General features: G+C 42.1%; 1 protein-coding gene across 1 annotated transcript in view; it reads right to left on the reverse strand.

Annotated features, from left to right (window-relative positions):
* The window catches only part of DTNB (dystrobrevin beta), a 314,783-nt gene that overhangs the window by 275,402 nt on the left and 11,738 nt on the right, over positions 1-27,643 (reverse strand). The window contains 1 exon segment of the mRNA XM_017876852.1: positions 475-542. Within this exon segment, the coding sequence (XP_017732341.1) occupies positions 475-541 (67 nt within the window). The 5' untranslated portion in view covers position 542.

Here is a 27,643-nt window from a genome sequence, read left to right on the forward strand (position 1 = left end):
GTGTAATTTTAACAGAATATTTAAAGTTAAAAATATATCAAAATACACATTCATTCTTTTTAGTTTTCCAATATCTCTAGGTGTTGCCCTAACACTTAGTCCTCTCTGTCTCAGAACTGGTATCTAGTGGAAGGCAATTTATATAATATATTAATCATTAATCACCACCTGCAAGCTCACGGTAACAACGGAGTTACAGCAAGAGATCTAAATTGACTGGCATGGTACAAAATCACAGGCATTCTAGGTAACATTTCTACCTTATTATTTATGGCCTTGCCTAAGAAAGCAAGGCAGTTCTACTAAAATATATGCTTTGGCTTGGGGTCCTTCAACTCCATGATTCTTTTACTCCCATTCTTCCCTCTTTAAAGTTTAAAACTTGTAACTGATTAAAGCTATGACTTGATTAAAAAAAAAAAAACACACACACACAAACATTCCTGCACATACGAACAAGGACTCAAGACTCACGCATTTCTATGAACAGCTGCCTCTTCTCTGCCATGGTCTTCCGCTTGTTCCCACTTTCTTCAATCATCCTAGAGACAAAGAAAGATACAATAAACCACTGTATAATTTGACAATTCAATCAAGTGCTAATCATTCTATTGTGAAGAGGTACAGGAAACCAAGTTGCAAATGCACATTTTAACAGAGTATCAGTAAAAATAAACTGAAAGCCTAATTCAGAAAAAGATAAACCACCTCCTTTTATTTGATAGCTTCTAAAATATTGTAAATCAATACTTATATGAGCTCATACAATTGCTTACTGTGCTAAAAATATGGGGCTGTCTTACTTCTAACTTTATTTTCTCTGCAGAGTCCTGGATTAGTTGAAGTAACTTCCCATATCTCTACTGGTTTATATCGATAAACATGTTACTAAATATAATTTAGAAAATAAATGTAATGAAAGGCTGTAATAAAGGACATAAGAATGGTTAGCTTATACATAAAATATATATGAATATTCAATTTCATATTAAAGAAATCAGGTATTAATCCCTGATATGGTTTGGCTGTGTCCCCATCCAAATCTCAACTTGAATTGTATCTCCCAGAATTTCCCTGTGTTGTGGGAGGGAGGTAATTGAATCATGCGGGCTGGTCTTTCCCGTACTATTCTCGTGACAGTAAGTCTCATGAGATCTGATGGGTTTATCAGGGGTTTCCGCTTTTGCTTCTTCCTCATTTTCTCTTGCTGCTGCCATGTAAGAAGTGCCTTTCACCTCCCACCATGATTCTGAGGCCTCCCCAGTCATGTGGCACTGTAAGTTCAATTAAACGAACGAACGAAAGAAGGAAAGAAGGAAAGAAAGAAGGAAAGAAGGAAAGAAGGAAAGAAGGAAAGAAGGAAAGAAAGAAAGAAAGAAAGAAAGAAAGAAAGAAAGAGAAAGAAAGAGAGAGAGAGAAAGAAAGAGAGGAGAAAGAGAGAGAGAAAGAGAGAGAGAGAGAAAGAAAATAAACTCTTCAGAGCTTTCTTTTTTTTTTTGAGACTTGAGTCTCACTCTGTCGCCCAGGCTGGAGTGCAGTGGCGTGATCCCAGCTCGCTGCAACCTCCGACTCCCAGGTTCAAGCAATTATTGTGCTTCAGCCTCCTGAGTAGCTGGGATTACAGGCACGCGCCACCATGCCTGGCTAATTTTTTTATTTTTAGTAGAGATGGAGTTTCACCATGTTAGCCAGGCTGGTCTCGAACTCCCAGTCTCAAGTGATCCGCCCACCTCAGCCTCCCAAAGTGCTGAGATTACAGGTGTGAGCCACCGTGCTCGGCCCTATTCAGAGCTTTCTTCCAGACTCAGTGACCTGGGACTAGATAGAGTGTGGGAAGAGGGTAGATGTGGTTCGTTCACCTGCCGTCTTAGATCTTCCCAATGTGCCTTTCACTCCTCCTCTTGACAACTGCCTTCTGTATCTTTCCTTCACTTTCTTCTACTACAGATCATTTTTCTCCTTTTTTTCCCCTCATTCACCTGTATCATCCTCCAGCTTAATCACCAAAACCCTGTCAGGTAGATATAATGCCCATATTACAAATGAGGAAACAAACGCTCAGAAAAGACAATTACTTAATCAAGGATACAGGGACTGGTAAGTGGCAGAGCCAAGAGATTTCAAAGCTCATGTTTCTTCCACCACACTTTAAAGCAACATAACCCCCTGCTCACCAAACAAATTTCTGAATTACTCTAGGTGAGTTCTGTCATAACACAACCACCTTTAGAGATTGGCCTGGTTCTCAACCAGGGACAATTTTGCCCCCACGGGACATTTAGCAATATCTACAGTCAGTTTTGGTTGTCACGACTGGGAGGGTGCTACTGGCATCTAGTAGACAGAGGTCAGGGACACCGCTCAACATTCTACAACGCACTGGAGAGTATTCCACAACAAAGAATCATCCAGTCCAAAACAGCAATAGTGCTGAGGCTGAGAAACCCTGTGACAGACCATGTAACAGAATTTTAAAAACAGTAAACATTCAAAACCAGCCAGTATTAACTTTAGCTATTTGTTCAGTATGATATTCAACAGCAAAAGAGCTGGCATCCTGAATTCTAACAATAGTTTTCTTCAGCCTTGAAACTCACCTTGTCACTCAATTTCTGCATCTCAAGTTCATCATTTGTCAAATGGACATAAAGGGGATACCTTTTGGAAAGCAATGTGGAATAACAAAAGAATGCGTGTTTTAGTCAATTAAACTAAAAATACTAGCTCCAACACTGGAAAGATTATTTAATCCTTCTGAATCTCGGATTCATCATGTGTAAAACTGTGATGATCACGAGCACCTTCCTCACGGACTGTTGTGAGGACTCACAGCAAATGCCGAGAACAATTCCCAGCACACAGTCAGTGTTCCCTAAGTGTTAGAATGGACCAGCACACCAAACTGATGCTAAGAAAACTCTGTTACTCAACAGGAGCCGTAACACTGACATTATCTGTTGACTGAACAGGCGCAGCAGACCCTGCCTTTATTCCATCACCAGGCTACACGAAGGTCTAACTGTCCAGTTTCTAGTTGCCAGCATCTGCATTTCTTTGCCTGCAGACAGACTGTGCTAAAAATTAGACCCAAGTTCCTACTGTGAAAGCAAGCAAATTACAAAACTGAATTCACAGTCCTGACAAGATTCTTCTGAACCCTCCAGGCCAGAAGCAGCTTTCTTCCTCTTACTACAAGAGGGCGGTCTCCCCTGACTAAAAACTATGCAGAGGTCTCAGCTGGGATGCATGCCTCCAAAGATGCCTACCCTCCTGGAGATATGTGCCTACCTCCCTCACTGCTTGTAGGCTAACAACCAGGCATTGTCAGAATAGGGAGGTACTGGCCCTCCTTTTGATGAAAGCACTGATCCACCAACACAGTATGATATGATGAGATGTACTGGCAAGAACTGGAAGAACATACCTGGATCTTGAGAGTGCTGAACTTGGAGGTCAAGTATAAGGCTGGCAAGGAAATGTCTGTTGATATGGGCCACTCTTCCATGACTCACAATTTAATGTTCCAAAAAGGGCATCCGGAGCCAGTCCTAACATGCGGCTAGAATGGCTCATTTAAGGCGGAAATAAATGTTTCTAATAATGTCTTAAAGGAAATAAATTGAAAATCCCGGAACTGCATGGCAAGGTATTAAAGAAGGAGTCAAAAGAGTGCCCCTATATCGCCTAGCCCCTACCAGGTACACTGGCCTGACAGCACCTGAGGGCTTTCTCTATCCTGGAGTCCATTTTGTTCCCTTGCGTGGCACGCCTGATGTGTAGATCTACCACCTCCTGAAAAAATCTTAATCAATGATTGAAAGAGATGGTATATAAACACTCCACCTACCTTTCCCCTGAAGGACTGACTATAAGACATAATTTTACATTCGCTCCTGGAGTTTCTCAGTGGGAATGCTGTGAAAAAACCTGGTTGATAACAAATCTTGTATTTGCAATCTTTGCTATCTCCCCTCTCCTCTCTCACTTCCCACTCCCCAACTGGCTTTTCCAAGGATAACCTCCAAAACAAAATACTTGCATTTAAATCCTTGTCTACAAGTCAGCTACTGGGGGAATTAAGGCATTAAGTAGTTTCATTTTAAGCAATCTTATAATTCAGGTTACACAAAATCCAAATTAATGGGATACACCAAAACTGAGATTACTATAAACCATTTCCCTAGGCCCAGTCAACGTGACTCCATGCCAGTGCTTTAAGTACACTAATGCCTGTATCTTTGTAATTATGCTTTTAACAGTTCCATACCTAATAAGGGTATATCTACTCAAATACCACAGCTGATGAGATGCCCTTGCCATTCTGATATAACCTTGAAGACCAATACTACCACAAATGTAAGTACCTCTCTCTGCTTCCTCCCACTTGATCTCCTAGCACTCTGCCTTTTCTTAGCCACACAATCTAGAGATAACCAATATCATTACCTTCACACTAACTCTAATTTCAAACCCTGCCATTTCCTTCCTCATAATCACGCTCATATCCACCCTCTTTTCCCATTTCAACTGCCAAAATCTTTGTCCACACTAATGCACAAATAAAATTCTATGACCTCAGATTCTATGATCTCAGAATCCCCCACCCCTGTCTTCCTGTAGTTCATCCTGTGGGCATAGAGAGAAATCCAGTAGGCACATTTATTGAAACATGTCTGGTCTTCAGTGGGTCCAAATCACCCTACTCAGGAGCTTCATTTCACCCAATTTAAAGAACCAGAACACAGCTTCAGTCTACAAAGTATAAAGGTGGCCAGGGTCCTAGCTATGCAAATGTAACGAAGTTTCATAAGCAAAGTTTCTTAAATCGAAAAGGGTTGAAACTTGGCCAGGTGCAGTGGCTCACGCCTGTAATCCCAGCACTTTGGGAGGCCGAGGCAGGCAGATCACCTGAGGTGAGGAGTTCAAGACCAGCCTGGCCAACATGGTGAAACCCAGTCTCTACTAAAACACACAAAAAAAATTAGCTGGGTGTGGTGGTGCATGCCTGTAATGCCAGCTAATTGGGAGGCTGAGGCAGGTGAATCTTTTAAACTCAGGAGCCAGAGGTTGCAGTGAGCTGAGATCGTGCCCCTGCACTTCAGCCTGGGCAACAGGGTGAGACTCCGGCAACAGGGTGAGACTCCGTCTCAAAAACAAATAAATAAAAGGGTTGAAACTGAAAGTTCCTAGAAGAGGCTGTTTAATATCCTAAGCCCAAAGCAAAACCAAATGAATGGGTTTGGAAAGCACAACCCATGAAATAAAAAAACAATAGATTGGATTTTATCAAAATTAGCTGCCCTGCAAAAGATACTATTAAGTCATTGAAAAGACAGGCAACTGAGTGACAGAAAATATTTTCAAAACACATATCTGATGAAGTACTTGTATACAAATTATATAAAGAACACTGGGCACGGTGACTCACACTTGTAATCCCAATAGGATTTGGAAGGCTGAGGTGGGGAGATCACTTCAGCCCAGGAGTTCAAGACCAGCCTGGGCAACATGGCAAAAGCTCATCTCTACAAGAAAAACACAAAAACCGCCAGGCATGGTGCACACCTGTATTCCTGGCTACTTGGGAGGCCAAGGTGGGAAGGATCACTTGTGCCCAGCAGTTCGAGGCTGCAGTGAACTGTGATCGCACCACTGTACTCCAGCCTGGGTGACGAAGCGAAACCCTGTCTCAAACAAAACTCATAAAACTCAGTAACAAAACAAGACAACAGCTCAATCAAAAACAATCAAAAGATCTGAACAGAAATCTTACCAAAGAAGATACACAGATGGTAAATAAGCACATGAAAAGATGTTCAACAACATTTATTATTTGGAAATTACAAATTAAAACAAAATAACACTACATACCTACCAGAGTGGTTAAAATAAAAACAACTGACAACATCAAATGCTGACAACGGCCGGGTGCAATGGCTCATGACTGTAATCCCAGCACTCTGGGAGGCCAAGGTGGGTGGATCACCTGAAGTCAGGAGTTCGAGACTAGCCCAGCTAACATGGCAAAACCCTGTCTCTACTAAAAGTACAAAAGTTAGCTGGGCATGGTGGTGCACACCTGTAGTCCCAGCTACTCAGGAGGCTGAGGCAGGAGAGTTGGTTGAACCTGGGAGGCAGAGGTTGCAGTATGCCGAAATCGCACCACTGCACTCCAGCCTGGGCAACAGAGTGAGACTCCATCTCAAAAAAAAGAACAAAAAAAATGCTGACAAGGATGCAGAGGCAGCAGGAACTCTCATCATTGCTGATGGGAATGCACAAGCAGTCACATTGTAAGAAACCTGGCAGTTTCTTACAAAGCTAATCACAGTCTTACCATATGATCCAATAATTGCACTGCTAGGTATTTGCTCAACTGAGTTGAAAATTTATGTCCACACAAAACCTGCACCCTAATGTTTACAGCTTTATTCTTGATTGCCAAAAGCTGGAAGCAATGATGATGCCCTTCAATAGGTGAATGCATAAATAAACTGCAATAGTTCATAAATGGAACATTGTTCAGCAATAAAAAGAACAAAGTATCAAGCCATCAAAAGACATGGGGGAACCTTAAATGCATAATGCTAAGTGAAAAAATGCCAGTGTGAAAAGGCTACATACTGTATAACTCCAATTTTATGACCTTCTAGAAAAACAGAAACAGGAAAATGATCAGCGGTTGCCAGAGGTTTGGGGGAAGCAGGTGGTGAACTGCGTAGGTAAAGCACAGGGCAATTTTTAGGGCAGAGAAACTATTCTGTATGATACTATAACGGTGAAAACATGACACTATGTGTTTGTCAACACCGACAGAACTTTACAACACCAAGAGTGAATCTTTATTTTTTAATCTTTTAACTTTTTATTTATTTATTTTGTACAGACAGGGTCTCACTATTGTTGTCCAGTCTGGTCTCAAACTCCTGGACTCAAGCGATCCTCCCCACTGCTTCTCAAAGTTTCAGGACTATAGGAGTGAGCCACCACACCAGCCACAAAGAGTGAACCCGAATGCATGCAATTTAAAAAAAAAAAAAATCAGAGGATCCCAGAATGAAATGCAGAGTGTGACAAAGCAATCCAACTGTATTACATATGTATGAAATGACCTCATTGAAGAGAGTGGGGAAAAGGTAGTGACAAGGATGTGGAAGGACTGAGCAACACCATCAAACAACCAGAGCTAACTGACATCTAGAGAACACTGTACCGACAATAATGAAACGTACATTCTTCTTAGGTGCACATGAAACATGTACCAAGAAAGACCAGCTCTTGGGCCATAAAACAAACAGTAACAAATTCAAAAGAATTAAAATCATACAGAGTATGTTACCTGACCATAATGGATTGAAACTAGAATTCACTAAAAGAGACAAGTCAATGAAATCAAAAGCTGGTTCTTTAAAAGGATCAATAAAATTGATAAACCTCTAGCAAGACAGAAAAACAACAAAAAAGAGGGCATAAATTATCAATATTACTCATGAAACAGGGGAAGTTATCACTACAGAACACACGAACATTAGAAGAAACACCATGGAAATATTATGAACAATTTCATTCTATACATATAACAACTCAGATAAAATTGACCAATTCCTCAAAAGCTACAAATTGCCAGAACTCGTCCAGGATAAAACAGATAACCAGAATAACCCTATAACTACCAAAGACATTGAATTTGTAGCGTTTTTTAAAAAAAACAAAAACCCTGTGAAAGGAATCTGCAAGCCCAAATCTACAAGATCCCTTCCAGAAAACAAAAGACAAGGAAACACTTACCTACTCATTTCGTAGCCAGCATTACCTAGATAACAAAACCCAACAAAGGCAGAAAAAAAGGAAAACTACCAATCAATGTTCATGAATATTGTTCATTCATTTTCACTGCAAAAGTCCTCAATGAAATATTAGCAAATGAAATCCACGAATGTACGAAAACTTACTACAAAACCATAGTAATTAAAAAAACAGTGTAGTATTGGCACAAGGATAGCAACAGGAATCAATGGAACAGACTGAGAGTCCAGAAACATATTCTTACACCTATGGTCATGTGATTTTCAACAAAGGTACCAAGACAATTCAATAGGGAAAGGATAGTCTTTTCAACAAGTGGTGCTGGAATGAAACTGCAGTATATTCATACAAATCATGGCATATACATACAATGGAATGTTGTTCAGCCATAAAAAGGAATGAAGTACTGAAGCATGTTACAACAAAAATGCTATGCTGAATGAAAGAAGCCAGTCATAAAAGACCACGTATTATATGATTCCAGTTCTATGAAATGTCCAGAATAGGTAAACCATAGCAACAGAAGATTAATCATTGGTTTCCAGGGGTTTGTGAAGGGTTGCCAGGGGGAGGGTAAATAGGGAGTAACTGCTAATGAGTACAGGGTTCTTTTTAGGGATGATGCAAATGTTCTGAAATTACTAGTGATGGCTGCACAACTCTACACATACACTAAAAACCACTGAATTGTAGGTTGAATTATATAGTATGTGAATTATATCTCAAATAAGTTAAACAGAAAAAAGATATCTTGGCTGACTCTCTTTTCGGACTCAGCCCGCCTGCACCCAGGTGATTAAAAAGCTTTATTGCTCACACAAAGCCTGTTTGGTGGTCTCGCCACACGGACGCGCATGACATTTTGGTGCCGTGACTCGGATCGGGGACCTCCCTTGGGAGATCAGTCCCCTGTCCTCCTGCTCTTTGTTCCGTGAGAAAGATCCACCTACAACCTCAGGTCCTCAGACCCACCAGCCCAAGGAACATCTCACCAATTTTAAATCGGGTAAGTGGCCTCTTTTTACCATCTTCTCCAACCTCTCTCACTATCGCTCGACCTCTTTCTCCTTTCAATCTTTGCGCCACCCTTCAATCTCTCCCTTCTCTTAATTTCAATTCCTTTCATTTTCTGGTAGAGACAAAGGAGACACATTTTATCCGTGGACCCAAAACACCAGCGCCGGTCACAGACTGGTGAAGGCAGCCTTCCCTTAGTGTTTAATCATTGCAGGGTCGCCTCTCTGATTACTCACCCACGTTTCAGAGGTGTCTGACCACGCTGCAGGGACACCTGCCTTGGTCCTTCACCCTTAGCGGCAAGCCCCACTTTTCTGGGAGAGAGGCAAGCACCCCGACCCCCTTCTCTCCCTGTCTCTACCCCTTCTCTGCTTTTCTGGGGGAGGGGCAAGCACCCCAACCCCTTCTCTCCCTGTTTCTTCCCCTTCTCTACTTTTCTGGGGACGGGTAAGAACCCCGACCTCTTATTTTGTACCCCAACCTATTTTATGCCCCGACCTTATTTTGCACCCCAACCTCTTATTTTTGCGCCCCAATCCCTTACTTCCACGCTCCTACCCCTTTCCCGCTTTTCTGGAGGGCAAGAACCCCCGAGCTCCTTCTCTCTGTGTCTCTACTCTCTCTTTTATCTCGGCTTGCCTCCTTCACTATGGGCAACCTTCCACTCTCCATTCCTCCTTCTTCTCCCTTAGCCTGTGTTCTCAAAACTTAAAACCTCTTCAACTCACACCTGACCTAAAACCTAAACGCCTTATTTTCTTCTACAATGCTGCTTAACTCCAATACAAACTCGACAGTAGTTCCAAATAGCCAGAAAACGGCACTTTAGATTTTTCCATCCTACAAGATCTAAACAATTCTTCTCGTAAAATGGGCAAACGGTCTGAGGTGCCTGACGTCCAGGCATTCTTTTACACATCGGTCCCTCCCTAGTCTCTGTTCCCAATGCAACTCATCCCAAATCTTCCTTCTTTCCCTCCCGCCTGTCCCCTCAGTCCCAACCCGAAGCATCACTGAGTCTTTCCAGTCTTCCTTTTCTACAAACCCATCTGACCTCTCTCCCCTCCTCGCCAGGCCGAGCTAGGTCCCAATTCTTCCTCAGTCTCTGCTCCCCCACCCTATAACCCTTTTATCACCTCCCCTCCTCACACCCGGTCTGGCTTACAGTTTCGTTCCGCAACTAGCCATCCCCCACCTGTTCAGCAATTTCCTCTTAAAAAAGTGGCTAGAGCTAAAGGCATAGTCAAGATTAATGTTCCTTTTTCTTTATCCGACCCCTCCTAAATCAGTTAGCGTTTAGGCTCTTTTTCAAATATAAAAAAAAACTTAGCCAAGTTCATGGTCTGTTTAGCAGCAACCCTGAGATGCTTTTCAGCCCTAGACCCTAAAAGGTCACAAGGCCGTCCTATTCTCAATATACATTTTATTACCCAGTCTGCTCCTGACATTAAATAAAGCTCCAAAAATTAAATTCCGGCCCTCAAACCCCACAAGAGGACTTAATGAACCTCACCTTCAAGGTGTACAATAATAGAGTAGAGGCAGCCAAGTAGCAACTTATTTCTGAGTTGCAATTCCTTGCCTCCACTGTGAGACAAACCCCAGCCACATCTCCAGCACACAACTCCAAATGCCTGAATGGCAGCTGCCAGGGGTTCCTTCAGAACCTCCTCCCCCAGGAGCTTGCTACAAGTGCCAGAAATCTGGCCACTGGGCCAAGGAATGCCCACAGCCCAGGATTCCTCCAAGGCCATGTCCCATCTGTGTGGGACCCCACTAGAAATCGGACTGTCCAACTCGCCCGACAGCCACTCCCAGAGTCCCTGGAGGTCTGGCCCAAGGCTCTCTGACTGACTCCTTTCCAGACCTTCTTGGCTTAGTGGCTGAAGATCGACGCTGCCACATCTCCTCGGAAGCCTCCTGGACCATCACAGATGCCTTGGGTAACTCTTACAGTGGAGGGTAAGTCTGTCCCCTTCTTAATCAATATGGAGGCTACCCACTCCACATTACCTTCTTTTCAAGGGCCTGTTTCCCTTGCCTCCAAAACTGTTGTGGGTATTGACGGCCAGGCTTCTAAACCTCTTAAAATTCCCCAACGCTAGTGCCAACTTGGGCAACATTCTTTTATGCACTCCTTTTTAGTTATCCCCACCTGTCCAGTTCCCTTATTAGGCCAAGACATTTTAACCAAATTATCTGCTTCCCTGACTATTCCTGGACTACAGCCACATCTCATTGCCGCCCCTCTCCCCAACCCAAAGCCTCCTTTGTGTCTTCCCCTCGTATCCCCCACCTTAACCCACAAGTGTAGGATACCTCTACTCCCTCCTTGGCGACTGATCATGCACCCCTAACCATCTCATTAAAACCTAATCACTCTTACCCCACTCAACGCCAATATCCTGTCCCACAGCATGCTTTAAAAGGATTAAAGCCTGTTATCACTCGCCTGCTACAGCATGGGCTTCTAAAACCTACAAACTCTCCTTACAATTTCCCCATTTTACCTGTCCTAAAATCAGACAAGTGTTACAGGTTAGTTCAAGATCTGCACCTTATCAACCAAATGTTTTGCTATCCACCCTGTGGAGCCCAACCCATACACTCTTTTGTCCTCAATACCTTCCTCCACAACTCACTATTCCATTCTGGATCTTAAAAGATGCTTTTTTCACTATACCCCTGCATCCTTCATCCCAGCCTCTCTTTGCTTTCACTTAGACTGACCCTGACACCCATCAGGCTCAGCAAATTACCTAGGCTCTACTGCTCCAAGGCCTCAAGGACAACCCCATTACTTCAGTCAAGCCCAAATTTCTTCCTCATCTGTTACGTATCTCGGCATAATTCTCATAAAAACACATGTGCTCTCCCTGCTGATCATGTCCGGCTAATCTCCCAAACCCCAATCCCTTCTACAAAACAACAACTCCTTTCCTTCCTAGGCATGGTTAGTGCAGACAGAATTCTTACACAAGAGCCGGGACTGCGTCCTGTAGTCTTTCCGTCCAAACAACTTGACCTTGCTGTTTCAGCCTAGCCCTCGTGTCTGCGTGCAGCGGCTGCCACTGCTTTAATACTGTTAGAGGCTCTAAAAATCACAAACTATGCTCAACTTTCTACAGTTCTCATAACTTCCAAAATCTATTTTCTTCCCCAACCATCGCTCAGGACAATGCTTATGCTGATAAGTTAGCTAAAAAAGCAGCTAGCTTCCAACTTCTATCCCTCACGGCAGTTTTCCTCCTTCACATCGGCCACTCCCACCTACTCCCCCGCTGAAACTTCCACCTATCAATCTCTTCCCACACAAGGCAAATAGTTCTTAGACCAAGGAAATTATCTCCTTCCAGCCTCACAGGCCCATTCTATTCTGCCGTCATTTCATAACCTCTTCCATGAGGTTACAAGCCGCTAGCCTGTCTCTTAGAACCTCTCATTTCCTTTCCGTCATGGAAATCTATCCTCAAGGAGATCACTTCTCAGTGTTCCATCTGTTATTCTAGTACCCCTCAGGAATTGTGCAGGCCCCCACCCTTTCCTACACATCAAGCTCGGGGATTTGCCCCGCCCAAGACTGGCAAATTGACTTTACTCACCTGTCAGAAAACTAAAATACCTCTTGGTCTAGGTAGACACTTTCACTGGATAAGTAGAGGCCTTTCCCACAGGGTCTGAGAAGGCCACCGCGGTCATTTCTTCCCTTCTGTCAGACCTAATTCCTCAGTTTGGCCTTCCTACCTCTATAGAGTCTGATAACGGACCAGCCCTTAATAGTCAAATGACCCGAGCAGTTTCTCAGGCTCTTAGTATTCAGTGAAACCTTTATATCTTTTACCGTCCTCAATCTTCAGGAAAGGTAGAACAGACTAATAGTCTTTTAAAAACACACCTCACCAAGCTCAGCCACCAACTTAAACAGGACTAGACAATACTTTTACCACTTTCCTTTCTCAGAATTCAGGCCTGTCCTCGGAATGCTACGGGTTCCAGCCCATGTGAGCTCCTGTGTGGACTCTCCTTTTTATTAGGTCCCAGTCTCATTCCAGACACCAGACCAACTAGACTGCACCCCAAATAACTTTCATCCCTTCTGTCTTCTGTCTAGTCATACTCCTATTCACCTTCTCAACTACTCATAAATGCCATGCTCGGGTTTACACTGCTAGTGTACACTGTTTCTCCAAGCCATCACAGCTGATATCTCCTAGTGCTATCCCAAACCACTGAAACTCTAAATTTCCTCTTAAAGTAAATAAATAATCTTTGCTAGCAAGGCTATGCTGAGCCTCCTTAAGCACTCCAATTAGATGTCCTAGGTCCTCCCAATTCTTAGTCCTTTAATTACCTGTTTTCTCTCCTTTTCTTATTCAGACCTTGTGTCTTCCGTTTAGTTTTTCAATTCATACAAAACTGCATCCAAGCCATCACCAATCGTTCTATACGACAAATGTTTCTTTTAACGACCCCACAATATCACCCCTTACCACAAAATCTTCCTTCAGCTTAATCTCTTCCACTCTAGGTTCCCACACCGCCCCTAATCCCGCTTGAAGCGGCCCTGAGAAACATCACCCATTCTCTCTCCATACCACCCCCCGCCAAAATTTTCACGACCCCAACACTTCAACACTATTTTGTTTTATTTTTCTTATTAATATAAGAAGGCAGGAATGTCAGGCCCCTGAGCCCAAGTCAAGCCATCGCATCCCCTGTGACTTGCACGTCTGCCCAGATGGCCTGAAGTAACTGAAGAATCACAAAAGAAGTACAAATGCCCTGCCCCGCCTTAACTGATGACATTCCACCACAGTAGAAGTGCAAATGCCCTGCCCCGCCTTAACTGATGACATTCCACCACAGTAGAAGTGAAAATGGCCGGTCCTTGCCTTAAGCGATGACATTACCTTGTGAAATTCCTTTTCCTGGCTCATCCTGGCTCAAAAGCTCCCACACTGAGCACCTTATAACCCCCACTCCTGCCTGCCAGAGAACAACCCCCCTTTGACTGTAATTGTCCTTTACCTACCCAAATCCTATAAAACGGCCCCACCCTTATCTCCCTTCACTAACTCTCTTTTCGGACACAGCCCACCTGCACCAAGGTGATTAAAAAGCTTTATTGCTCACACACACAAAAAAAAAAGAAAAAAGAAAAAAGATACCTTGCTACACATAACCCTTGGGTAATTGCTTTCACTAAATATATTGCTAAGATTCACCTATTGTTTCTTCTTTTTTTTTAACCGCCGTATAATTCCAAAACTGCATTTTAATCTACTCTCCTGCTGATGGAAATCTGAGTTGTTTCTAGTTTTGTTTTTTTTTTTCCTATCATGGACAGTGTTGCTACAAACATTGTTGTACGTGTCTCTTGCTGCACAAGGTCAAGAGTTTATCTCGGGTGTATATCTACAAAAGGAATTGCCAAAACGTTTTTTAAAGCGCACCAAAGTACATTCCTGTCAGTGGTATATCAGAGTTCCTGTGAATTCACAATCTCTCCAACACTTGGTCCACCGGGCTTTTCAAATTTTGCCAATAGCATGGGTATATGATTTCATCTTACTGTGGTCTTGATTTGTATTTCTTTGATCACTAATGAAAGTGCCCATCTCTAATATGTTTACTGATCATATGTGTTTCCTTTTCTGTGAGGTGCCTGTTTACGTCTTTTGCAATTAAGCTTTTGTTACAGTAGTCTTGAAATATCTTTTAATCTCAACATAGGGAAGGGCTTTCTAAGCAAAAGTTTGCCTAAGTTAAACCACACTTTTTAAAAACTCTATGTATCAAAACTCATAAGATGAAAAGACAAGTCACAAACTGGGAGAAGAGACCTGCAATGCATATAACCAACAACTGGTATCCATGATATGCACAGAACTTGTACTAACCGGTAAGAAAATTTGACATAAGATATAAGCAGGCAATTCACAGAAGAAGCAACAAAAATGGAAAACAAATATATAAAAAGTTGCACATAAGAACTCAAGACTAAACTATAATATCTAAGGAACCACAGCTGGGGTATAAAACCATAAAGAAATCCAAGGGGCCGGGCGCGGTGGCTCAAGTCTGTAATCCCAGCACTTTGGGAGGCCGAGGCGGGCGGATCACGAGGTCAGGAGATCGAGACCCTCCTGGCCAACACGGTGAAACCCCGTCTCTACTAAAATACAAAAAAAAAAAAAACTAGCCGGGCGCGGTGGTGGCGCCTGTAGTCCCAGCTACTCGGAGGCTGAGGCGGGAGAATGGCGGGAACCCGGGAGGCGGAGCTTGCAGTGAGCTGAGATCTGGCCACTGCACTCCAGCCTGGGCGACAGAGCGAGACTCTGTCTCAAAAAAAAAAAAAGAAATCCAAGGAAGGGATTACTATACAAATCAGGACAGTGATTACTGTGGGAGGAAAGGAAGGGGCTATGACTGGGATGAGGTACATGGAGCTTTTAAAAGAGTTGGCAGAATTTTTAAGCTTTACGGAAATATTATTTTTTATGTATTCTCTTGTAACTTTTTTCACTTAATATTTTGAAATTGATTCATCTCGATGGCAGGTTTCTTCACCTGGATGAAGATGACAGAAGTGTTTGCTCTACGATAATTCACTAAGCTGTAGTTGTTTTAGTATCTGTTTTATTCTGCAACACAAAATTTACAAAAATATAATTTACCTATCACACACATCAAATGAAAAAATAAGTCTGAAAATACCATTTATATTGGCAAAAATATGAGGTGACGTGAATTCTCATATATAACCACTTTGAACAGCAAAAGCAGTATCTGGTAATATTAAAAATGGATATAGGCTGGGCATGGTGGCTCATACCTGTAATCCCAACACTTTGGGAGGCCAAGGCGGTTGGATCACCTGAGGTCAGGATTTCGAGACCAGCCTGCCCTACATGGCGAAACCCCATCTCTACTAAAAATACAAAAAATTAGCTGGGCATGGTGGCGGGTGCCTGCAGTCCCAGCTACTCAGGAGGCTGAGGCAGGAGAACTGCTTGAACCCGGGAGGTGGAGGTTGCAGTGAGCTGAGATTGTGCCCCTGCACTCCAGCCTGGGCGACAAGAGAGAAACTGCATCTCAAAAAAAATAGACAATGGATATATCTAATTACCCAGAAATTCCCCTTTTACAACTATGTCCTAAGGAGACACATACAAGAACACTTACGATGATATTGTTTGTACACACAAAATCAGAAACAACCTAAATGTACATCAACAGAAGCATGGGAAAATAAAATTATACTATAGTCAATCACAGAATAGAATAAAGCAGAGCTACATTTATCGAGATGGATCGATTTCAAAATACTAAGTGAAAAAAGTTACAAGAGAATACACAAAAAAATAATATTTCCATAAAGCTTAAAAACATGCATATTAACAGAAGCAGGACTGGGACTATGGTGAGGTAAACAAGGCACCTAGGGCACAAAATGTAAGGAAGCGTCATACTGGGGGTCATGCAAGCCCATGACTGAGGGGCTCCTTACATTGGGGACCTAGGTGCCTCCTCATCTCACCCTGGCCCTGATCCTGAATATAACATACATAGATGTAAACACATACACACACACACACACACACACACACACAAACACACAGCAAAAGTATAAAGAAGTATATAGAAGGCCAGGCGCAGTGGCTCACACCTGTAATCCCAGCACTTTAGGAAGCCGAGGCGGGCATATCAAGAGGTCAGACTGAGACCATCCTGGCTAACACAGTGAAATCCTGTCTCTACTAAAACATACAAAAAATTAGCAGGGCGTGGTGACAGGCGCCTGTAGTCCCAGCTACTCTGGAGGCTAAGGCAGGAGAATGGCATGAACCCGGGAGGCGGAGTTTGCAGTGAGCCAAGATCACACCACTGCACTCCAGCCTGGGAGACAGAGGGAGACTCCGTCTCAAAAAAAAGCATATGGAAATGGTAATCATCAAATTCAGAAAAGTGAGTATCTCTGGGGATAGAAACAGAATCTTGACCGCAGAGATATACCAACTCCACTGGCTACATTTTCTTTCTTAGGCTGGGTTCTAGGTACAATATATTCTTTTTGTGTGTGTGTGCTCCATTTATTTAAGTGGAAATACATATTTTTTAAAAATTTAGTTTAAGTTCTGGGATACATGTGCAGAACGTGCAGGTTTGTTACATGGGTATACATGTGCCACGGTGGTTTGCTGCACCTATTGACCCGTCATCTAAGTTTTAAGCCCCGCATGCATTAGGTAGTTGTCCTAATGCTCTCCCTCTCCTTGCACCCAACCCCCCAAGAGGCTCCTGTGTGTGTTGTTCCTCTCCCTGCATCCATGTGTTCTCACTGTTCAACTCCCACTTACGAGTGAGAAAATGCGGTATTTGATTTTCTGTTCCTGTGTTAGCTTGCTGAGAATGATGGCTTCCAGCTTCATCCATGTCCCTGCAAAGGACATGAACTCATCCTTTTTTATGGCTGCATAGTATTCCATGGTGTGCATGTGCCACATTTTCTTTATCCATTCTATCATTAATGAGTATTTGGGTTGGTTCCAAGTCTTTGCTATTGTAAATAGCGCTGCAATAAACATACGTGTGCATGTGTCTTTACAGTAGAATGATTTATAATCCTTTGGGTATATACCCAGTAATGCGACTGCTGGGTCAAACGGTGTTTCCGGTTCTAGATCCTCAAGTAATCCCCACGCTGTCTTCCACAATGGTTGAACAATATATTATTCTTTATGCTTTATATGTCCTATTTCTTTATAATATTTTAGATCATCTACTTTCAGTATATTCTCTGGTAAGTCTTATCCTGCGTGTTTTAGCAGGGGTGAAAGGTAGTTCTCCATATATTTTGTTATTGAAACAGAGTATACCAAATACCATAAGCTCTGCACTTTTATCCAAATATACATGAACTCTATAATCTAGTACAATAGCCATGATTTCAAATCTTTAGCAACGTGTTCTACCAGTATCTCAACAATAGTTGCTAATAAAGGATACATTTCAATTTTACACCAAACTCAAATTATTTATCTATACATTATTTCAGGCACTGTTACCAAACAGGAAGAACAAGAGTTTATGGCTTTTTGTCTTTTATTCCTAAACCTCAAAAGAACTTCTAAAAATTTATTATTAAGCTTAATAAAACGTTAAGGTACTAGATTAATTAGAGCATGACTACCAATCACTGAAAAATGTCAGTAAGTCTGTCTTTATGTTCTGAATGCTTAGTTTTTAAGTATCTCAATTTATAACATTAGCCCATAATATCATTAGTAAATACCTTCAGGCACAATGTACTCAACGGTGTATATAAATCCATATTTTAAATAGTATTTTTAGTAATTCTAAGCTATTTTTTATGAATGCTTCTTCATCAATCTGATGAGATCACCATTGTTTTTATATTTTCCATTTGACTGACAAGTTCACAATATAAATAGAAGTATCCACTCTGTTTCTTTCTGGCTGTTCGCATGTGTTTGCATTATTACTTCAATCTTCAGTTGACTCTGAAACTTCAATCTGCATTTTCTTTGCAGGAAACTTTGTGAGCCATTTGTCTATTTTGCAAGGTTCATTTTATTCAAATCAGGTAATATGATCTGGAAGACCACTAAACCCAGCAGAGGTGAACTAAAACATGTGCTAAAACAATATAAGCAGGTAAATAAGGAGGATCACATTATCAGCCCCTCCAAGCGGTGGGGTTCCCTAGCTTACCATACCTGACAGACATCAGACACAGATGAAGTAAAGTGTCAACCTATGGGTTAAATACTGGTAAAACTTGATTGCTCGTATTTTCTTGTAATACCCTGCCTAGAGGATCATTTTACATACCTCCCACTTTGGAGACTATTGCTCTTTTTAAAAGTAATGAGAAGACAAGACTGCACTGAGCTTGAGATTTTCAGGATTAGGGCTGTTAGAAGTAGAGAGGAAACTAAGAGTCTAAGTGGTCAGGTAACTTGGCCTGAAGCTGCAAAACTAGGAATCTGGAGTTTTGACGATGACGATGCTAAAGCCCATTTCTTTCTACTGTGTCACATCGCCCCCTCCAGGGCAACATGAGGCTTCAAGGAATAAGGAAAGAATACAGGTCCCAAAACTGTGGTACTGGATCAGACCTTAAATCATGGAGTTAAGTAGGGTCTGCAAGAGAGTGCAGCAAAAAGTTTGGATCCTTGTTAGTTCTTACACTCTGTTCTATTCATAGAACATAGAGTGTTTCAGACCTGGACTACGTCTACACATAGAAGTTTTGTAACTCCCACAGTAAAGACTAAAAGAAAAGGAGACGTGGCTTTGGAAGTGTCGCCAGAATGTCTCTGTACATGCCTTGGCGTTAGACAGCCTTTATTTCCTTTGAATATTTTTGTTAATTTCTTAACCCTGTCAGTTCTCAGCTACGTCAAAGCATCCAAGTATTGAAATTTCTTATGTAAGTTCACCACTTCCCACCATCTCCCTGTCAGTTTTTCTTTGGATGTCCATTTAATTAAGAAGTCAGTGAGGGGCCAGGTGTGGTGGCTCATGCCTGTAATCCCAGCACTTTGGGAGGCTGAGGCAGGCAGATCACAAGGTCAGGAGATGGAGACCATCCTGGCTGACACAATGAAACCCAATCCCTAATAAAAATACAAAAAATTAGCCAAGTATGGTGGCACGTGCCTACAGTCCCAGCTACTCGGGAGGCTGAGGCAGGAGAATATCCTGAACCTGGGGGGTGGAGGTTACAGTGAGCTGAGATCGCGCCACTGTACTCCAGCCTGGGTGACAAAGCGAGACTCCATCTCAAAAAAAAAAAAAAAAGAAGTTAGTAATGACTAAGACTCTCATTAACACTTAGTTATAACAAGCCAAACTTTATTGAAAGAGAATTTCCTTGCTTATTTCAGAAAAATTCTCAAATATCCTTCCTCTATAACTTCTTTTCTCTCCTCTTTCGGATTAAAAAAAAAAAGGGGGGCCAGGGATAATAAATGTTCATAAAACCTTAAAGATTTGCTTTTTACAAATCTGAGAGGGTTCTCTAGGTTCCAATAAAAAAATTCAGTAACTGCACTCCACTACAACAGAGAGTTCTGAGTAGCTAAATATAACCTCATAGGGCTGTGGTAATTCTTAAATAAACAGCATGTAAAGCATTTAGCACGATAACTGGCATCAGGTAAGAGCCCAATAAATGTTAGCTATTATTATTGATATTATTAGTACTATTCAAATATAGTGAAGTTACAATGATATTTAGTCCAACCCTGATTACTACAGCATTTCAGTCCTATTTTAACTTATATATAATGTTAATATACAAAAATTCAAGTTTAAAATATGTTTTATGTAAAGGTTGTGAGGTTTTATGTTAAAATGAATTAACAAGTAAATCATATACATTTGTTTCTCTCAGTTACCTACAACTCAGAGAGGTCTGTCCTACTCTTGACATGTTAAAGAGGAGGAAAAATAATTTCAAGAAATGCCCCAAAAAAGGCCTCCATAAAATTCAACACCCAATTAAAACACTTACCAAGAACAGAAGAAAATTTCCTTAAATTGACAAAAGACATCTGCCAAAAACCATCAGTAAACATCATATCTAACAGTGAAACACTGGAAACATTACCACTCAGAAAAAAGATTAAAATGCCCATTATCATACTTATTCTTGTACTGGAGGGCCTAGGCAATGCCATAAGAAAGAAAAAATTCTTCGTATAAAGTTGAGAAAGGAGCCTGGTTAATTAAATCTTCTAGAAAGTGGCCCAGTAAGTACATTCTTTGATGCATCCTCTCTGCTCTAAATACACAATAATGGATAAAATATTTTTTAACAATATTTTTTAAAAATTAGGTTCAAAACCAAGACAAACCTCTATTTGGAGAAACAGAATAGATACACAAAGTTGCAAGCAGGACTGAAGCTCTAGGCATCCTGAGTCTAGAACCAGGTGTGCACTTCCTGTGGGGTAGTAAAAACAGAAAGCAAAGGAGGATGAAGAAATGGAGACATCTGGGCCAGACCCACTGCTCAAGGCCAGCAATGATGCTGGAGCTGAAAGGAAGCTAAAAAATACTGCTGCCAAGCTCTGCCTAGAACTACAGTTTATCTAATACTCTAGGCTTAGGTAAGTGGGAAGATATAAACAGCCTCAGGACCAGGAACTGAGTCAAGACTCATACTGTATGAGAAGATCGAAAATAGCCCAATTAACTCAAAGGGCAGGACCCTTGGCCCACAATTATCGTATCTGATTCTAGACTGAGGTCCAGTAGGTCAACTGAAGCACCTGAAATATCACCACACAGAGGAGAGTGGGCACAGAAGATAAGAAAACAGAATCTAAAGTACTCACTCTGAAAATGGGTCTGTCATTTGGCTGGGTGTGGTAGCTCACGCCTCTAATCCCAGCACTGTGGGAGGCTGTGTTAGGCGAATCGCTTGAGGTCAGGAGTTCGAGACCAGCCTGGCCAACATGGTGAAACCCTGTCTCCACTAAAAATACAAAAATTAGTCAGGCGTGATGGCGGGCGCCTATAATCCCAGCTACTCGGGAGGCAGGAGAATCACTTGAACCTGGGAGGCAGAGGCAGAGGTTGCAGTGAGCCGACATCGTGCCACTGTACTCCATCCTGGGAGACAGAGCCAGACTCCATCTCAAAAACAACAACAACAACAAAAAAGAGTCTGTAATTCAAAACTTCAAAACACATGAAGAGATACACTGAAAGACAGCCAACAAAACCAACGACTGAATATCATTCCAGGTGAAGTTTAATTTTACAGAACAGTCTGACAGACCTATTATATAAATACATTTAGGGTACTTGGACAAAAATTGTAAAAATTATTGGGAATGCAAATGGTATAGTCACTTTGAAAGATAATTTAATGGTTTCCTACAAAGCTTAATATATTCTTACCATTTGACCCAGAAATCACTCTCCTAGGTATTTTCCCAAGTGAGTTACAAACTTAATGTCTACACAAAAACCTGCACACAGATGTTTATAGCAGTTTTATTCAAAACTGCCAAAACTAGAAGTAACCAAGACGTCCTTCAGTAGGTGAACGAATAAACAAACTGTGGTGCTTCCATAAAATGGAATATTATTATTCAGCGCTAAAAAGAAATGAGCTGGCCGGGCATGGTGGCTCATGTCTGTAATCCTAGCACTTTGGGAGGCCAAGGCGTGCAGATCACGAGGTCAAGAGATTGAGACCATCCTGGTTAACATGGTGAAACCCCATCTCTACTAAAAATACAAAAAATTAGCCGGGCGTGGTGGCGGGCGCCTGTAGTTCCAGCTACTCAGGAGGCTGAGGCAGGAGAATGGCATAAATCCGGGAGGCGGAGCTTGGAATGAGCTGAGATCGTACCACTGCACTCCAGCCTGAGCGACAGAGCGAGACTCCATTTCAAAAAAAAAAAAAGAAAAAGAAATGAGCTATCAAGTCACAAAAAAGACTCAGAGGAAACTTAAATGCATATTGCTAAGTGAAAGAATCCAATCTGAGTTGGCTCCATACTATATGATTCCAAATCTATGACATTTCCAACTCTGGAAAAGGTAAAACTATAGCCATGTAATGACATTTATTCTGTCTGTACTGCTGAGTATTTTACAAGTGAGCCACTTGCATAGTTGTAGCACGCAGTCATGCCATGTAATGACATTACATGTAATGCCAGGTTAATGATACATGACATTATGCATTTGTCAAAACCCATAGAATATACAATACAAAGAGTGAACGCTAAATCAGGAACTTTAACAACAATGTATCAATATTGGTTTATCAATCATAATAAATGTAGCATACTAATGCAAGATGTTAATAATAGGAGAAACCACATGGGAAAGAGTAGGTACATGGAAACTCTGCTCTATTCAGTCATATTAGTCAGTGTTGTGTTAATCTATTTTTATTCCATTATGTATATTGTTTTAAAAACTGTATTACTGACAACTGCACTTGAGTACATACACAAAAGAAATGGAAACAGAGACTTAAACAGACATATGGATACCAATGTTCATAGCAGCACTCCTTGTAATGGCCAAAACAGGGAAAGAACCCAAATGTCCATCAATGAATGAATAAACAAAATGTGGTATATGCATACCATGAAACATTATTCAGCCTTAAAAAGGAAATGTTGACACATGCCACAATATGAATGAACTTTAAGGATACTATATTAAGTGAAATCAGCCAGATACAAAAGGGCAAATCTTATAATGACTCCATTCATATGAGGTACCTAGAGTAGTCGAATTCATAGACAGTAAGTAGAATGGTGGTTGCCAGGGGCTGAGGGAAGAATGGGGAGCTGCTGTTTAAGGGGTACAGAGTTTCGGTTGGGGATGATGAAAAAGTTCTGAAGACAGTGGTGATGGCTGTGCAACAACGTGAATGTATTTCATGTTACAGAACTGTACACTTAAAATGGTTAAAACTGTAATTTTATGTTATGTGTATTTTACTATAATAAAAAAAACTTAGAGTGCTGAAAAACGAGTCATCCAAATTGAAAAAAAAAAAAATTGTATCTCTTCATTATACCATACATAGAAATAAATTCCATATGGAAAGCAAAACTTTTTTAAACTTTTGGAAGAAAATATAAGAATATATCATTAACACCATGAGAGACAGAAAATTTTCTTAAACCAGATACACACCCGAAAAAAGACAAGCCATTTAAGGGAAATTTTTCATAAATATGACATTAAACTTAAATGGTATATACAACCAAATACATTGTTAACAAAGGGAAAGAAAAGCCTAGGGCTGGCAGGATACATTTGCAACACACAGACCCATTGAAGAATCAGCATCTAAAGGAACCCAACTGTTCCTCAGTGAGTAAAAGGATATATACGCTGTGATGTAAGTCGACAACCGGGCCAGGTGTAGGGGCTCATGCCTGTAATCCCAACACTTTAGGAGGACCGCTTGCCAGCCTGAGCAACATGGCGAGACTGCATCTCCACAAAAAATTTTAAAATTAGCCAGGCATGGTGGCACGCAAGTGTAGTCCCAGCTACTTGGGGGAATCACTTGAGCCGTGAAGTGCCACTGCTCTCCAGCCTGGGCAACAGAGCAAGACCCCATCTCAAAAAAAAAAAAAGCCTACAACTGAATACACTAAGCAGTTAAAAATAAATGGATTAAATCCACAAGTAGCAACATGGTTATAGCCCCATTAATTATGAAGTAACATGCGTACCTCTGACCCAGCAATTGTATTTTTTCATTCACTACAGCAACGGTCCTTAATGAGAATACTGAATAAACTACAATACATACTACATAAGAGATTGTGTAGAAGTTAAAATGACTCAGGTTGATTCCTGTGTTCCAACATGAAAAGATCTCAAAATCATTCTGTTAGGGGAAAAAACTGCAGAACACTGTGTACGGTATGATGTCATTAATGCAGAGGAGAAAAAAACTGCTCTTTTTTTATTCTGTATTACCTATGTATACATGAAAATACACAGAGAATAGTCTGGAAAGACCACAAAAACGGATAACTTCCGTTTCCGTGAGTAGGTCAAGGGGCCCTTTATTCTGTCTGTACTGTTTGAGTATCTGACAAGTGTGTGTGTTCCCTATATATACAGGAAAATACATAGAGAATAGTCTGGAAAGACCACAAAAACTGATAACTTGTTTCCGTGAGTAGGTCAAGGGGGCCTTTATTCTGTCTGTACTGTTTGGGTATCTGACAAGTGAGTGTGTGCTCTGAGTGACCTGCAGAGTTGCAGCACAGAGTACGCACTACACAACTCCAGGAGCTGCCAGGCACGGGGACTCCAATGTGAATGATGCTCCCTAAAGCTGGGCAGTATACAATCTACACAACTAGACGCCACAGCTCTGATGCTTATGTAATTCGAAATCAATAAAAGGGAGTGGGGAGGATAGAGAATGGACTGCAAACCAGCACAAGGGAACAATCTGGGGCGATGGAAATTTCTTTTTTTTTTTTTTTTTGAGACGGAGTCTCGCTCTGTCGCCCGGGCTGGAGCGCAGTGGCCGGTTCTCAGCTCACTGCAACCTCCGCCTCCCGGGTTTATGCCATTCTCCTGCCTCAGCCTCCGAGTAGCTGGGACTACAGGCGCCCACCACCTCGCCTGGCTAGTTTTTTTTTTGTATTTTTTAGTAGAGATGGGGTTTCACCGTGTTAGCCAGGATGGTCTCGATCTCCTGACCTCGTGATCCGCCCGTCTCGGCCTCCCAAAGTGCTGGGATTACAGGCTTGAGCCACCGTGCCCGGCCGGAAATTTCTTGATTGGAATGCTGGTTACAAAGTATACAGCAGTCCCCCACTCAGAAATAAACAATTTGTAAGTTTTAAGTTGTGTACCATTCTGAACAGCTGATGAAATTTTGTGCCATCCCACTCTGTCCCACCTGGGATGTGAACCATTCCTTTGTCCAGCATATCCACACTGCATAAGCCACCCTCTGGTTACTCACTTAGTAGCTGTCTCAATGATCAGATTGACTGTCATGGTATCACAGTGCTTGTGTTCAAGTAACCACTGTTTTACTTAATAATAAACCCAAAGTGCAAGAGTAGTGATGCTGGCAATTGGGATATGCCACAGAGAAGCCAAACATATGCCTAAGAGAAATCATTAATCTCTCATGGTACCTAATTTATAAGTTAAAACTTTATCATAGGTGCTTAAGTATAGGGGAAAAAACAGTCTATATAGGGTTTGGAATCAGCTGTGGCTTCAGGCATCCACTGGTGCTCTTGGATGAGGCTAACGGGGGGACTACTGTACACATTTTTCCAAAACTCATCCAACCGCACATGGGAAATCTGTACATTTTATTGTGTCCACTATACATCAAAAAGTTGGTTTTAAAATAAATATACAAACAAAATATCATCGAGAGAGCCTGGAATAAGGCACCCAATATTGCAGAACCTACGCACCTCTCAACAAGAGACCTGCTGGCTATACACAGTCACACAGAGTACGCACTACACAACTCCAGGACTTCCAGGCACGGGGACTCCAATGTGAATGGTGCTCCCTAAAGCTGGGCAGTATATAATCTACACAACTAGACGCCACAGCTCTGATGCTCATGTAATTCAAACAGGAGAAATAAATTTACTTATTCAAGACTTCCTATACAATGCCAGATTTTTATTATTACTCTTATTTTTCACACGAAGAAACTAAGGCCCTGAGGTAACATAAGACAAAAAATAAAACAGTAAGTTGAAATTCTCTTGGTTCTGAGTCTAATTTTCTAACCATAGGTAGAAATTTGTCTCTCGTGCATAGTGGACATCCAAAAACTACCAGCACTACCTTGACTGCACAACCCCTTTGAAAGGCAATTCCACTTATGCATTATGATAAAAATCCTCAGAGAACTCATAAAAGGTCAAGTTTTAATTTGGCAAACAAAGTAACCCAACAGGCACTGCAACCCAGGTTACTGAAACAGCAGCCTGGAGCTCCAGAGTTCAGAGATTCAACCAAGGCAGAGGACAGGTAGGATTCCAGCCCTTACAGAAAAGCAGAGGCACCGACAGCCTCGCACTACAGGTCTAAGATCCAAGAACTAGGATGAAAATGAAAAAGTGTTTTCTAGACAACACTACCCTCTTCCTTCTCAAGTGACAGGAAAAGCCAATGGGAGAAGGAACAAAATGGGATGATCTCAAGCAACAGCCCAAGGAGCAAGCTCTTGACGGCCAACATGTAAGACACATGGGAAAATGGTAGCATGGCCACACAAACCAAGACCTCGCCGCTTTAGCCATTGCTTTAACGAGCCCAGACCTTAGAAACTGGGTTGCCGGGTATGGCAAAAAAAAAAAAAAAGGCAGAGAGAGAGAACTTGTGGAACCTAACACTAGAGTGACTAACACTGCTCCACGGCAAGTGTGGCCAAACCTTGCTTGTCCATTCATTCATGCAATAGATATTTATGGCTCGACCGCTGTGAGCCAGGCAACATTCTGAAGACTTTGCAGTGAATTGTCATGGAGCTTATTCCTAGTTGGGAAGGAAGGAAACTTCCTTTCTTTCCAAATGTCTTTTTTCCCCTCTGAGAGCCCCCTTTAAATGGTACCCGTAGGAGCCTTTGAAACTCTCCCAAATTTCTCCCATAGGCTTATTTGACCTTTCCGCTTTATCCCCAAAACCACGCAAATTAAGGCTTCAATTTCCCAATACTGGGAAAAGACAAAAGAGACCTAAAGTGAATAGGGCATTAAACATAAAATTGGACGCTCTTTTGTATTTTATGTGCATATCTTCACAGCCACACTGCCAGCACCTCAGTAACATGAGGGTGTTTCATACTATTTCGTGGCCCCAGTGCTGACTACGGGTCTCTACTCACAGTAGCTGGAAGGTCTTCCTAATCCCAAGGCCTGGCACGGGAATTTAAGGGCAAGTATTCGTTACCGGCATTCTCCTTTCGGGACACTTTCCTGACCAGGGTGACCTCCCGGACAGGTTCGCTATTAGGCCCCTCGGGAAAAAGTGATTTGGGGTGATCTGAAATAAATATCCTTCCCTCTGCCAGGGCCTGCCCGCCTCACCTGCCCTCTGCCAGGACCTGCCTCACTCGCCCCTTCAGCACCTAATGCAGAGCCGCCTCCAGGCGAGCCAGGCTCGGGCAGCATCAGCCCGGCGCCGCGCCCCAGCTCGCGCCCGTGCCCCGGCGCGCTCCGGACCCCGAGACCCCTCCCGGCCCGGGCTCCGCAGCATCCCCTCTGCCTGTCCCTCCGTGGCCGGCCGCGCCGTCCCACCTCGCAGC

Source organism: Rhinopithecus bieti, unplaced genomic scaffold (assembly GCF_001698545.2).
Source record: "Rhinopithecus bieti isolate Rb0 unplaced genomic scaffold, ASM169854v2 scaffold_7681, whole genome shotgun sequence".
Lineage (NCBI taxonomy): Eukaryota > Metazoa > Chordata > Mammalia > Primates > Cercopithecidae > Rhinopithecus > Rhinopithecus bieti.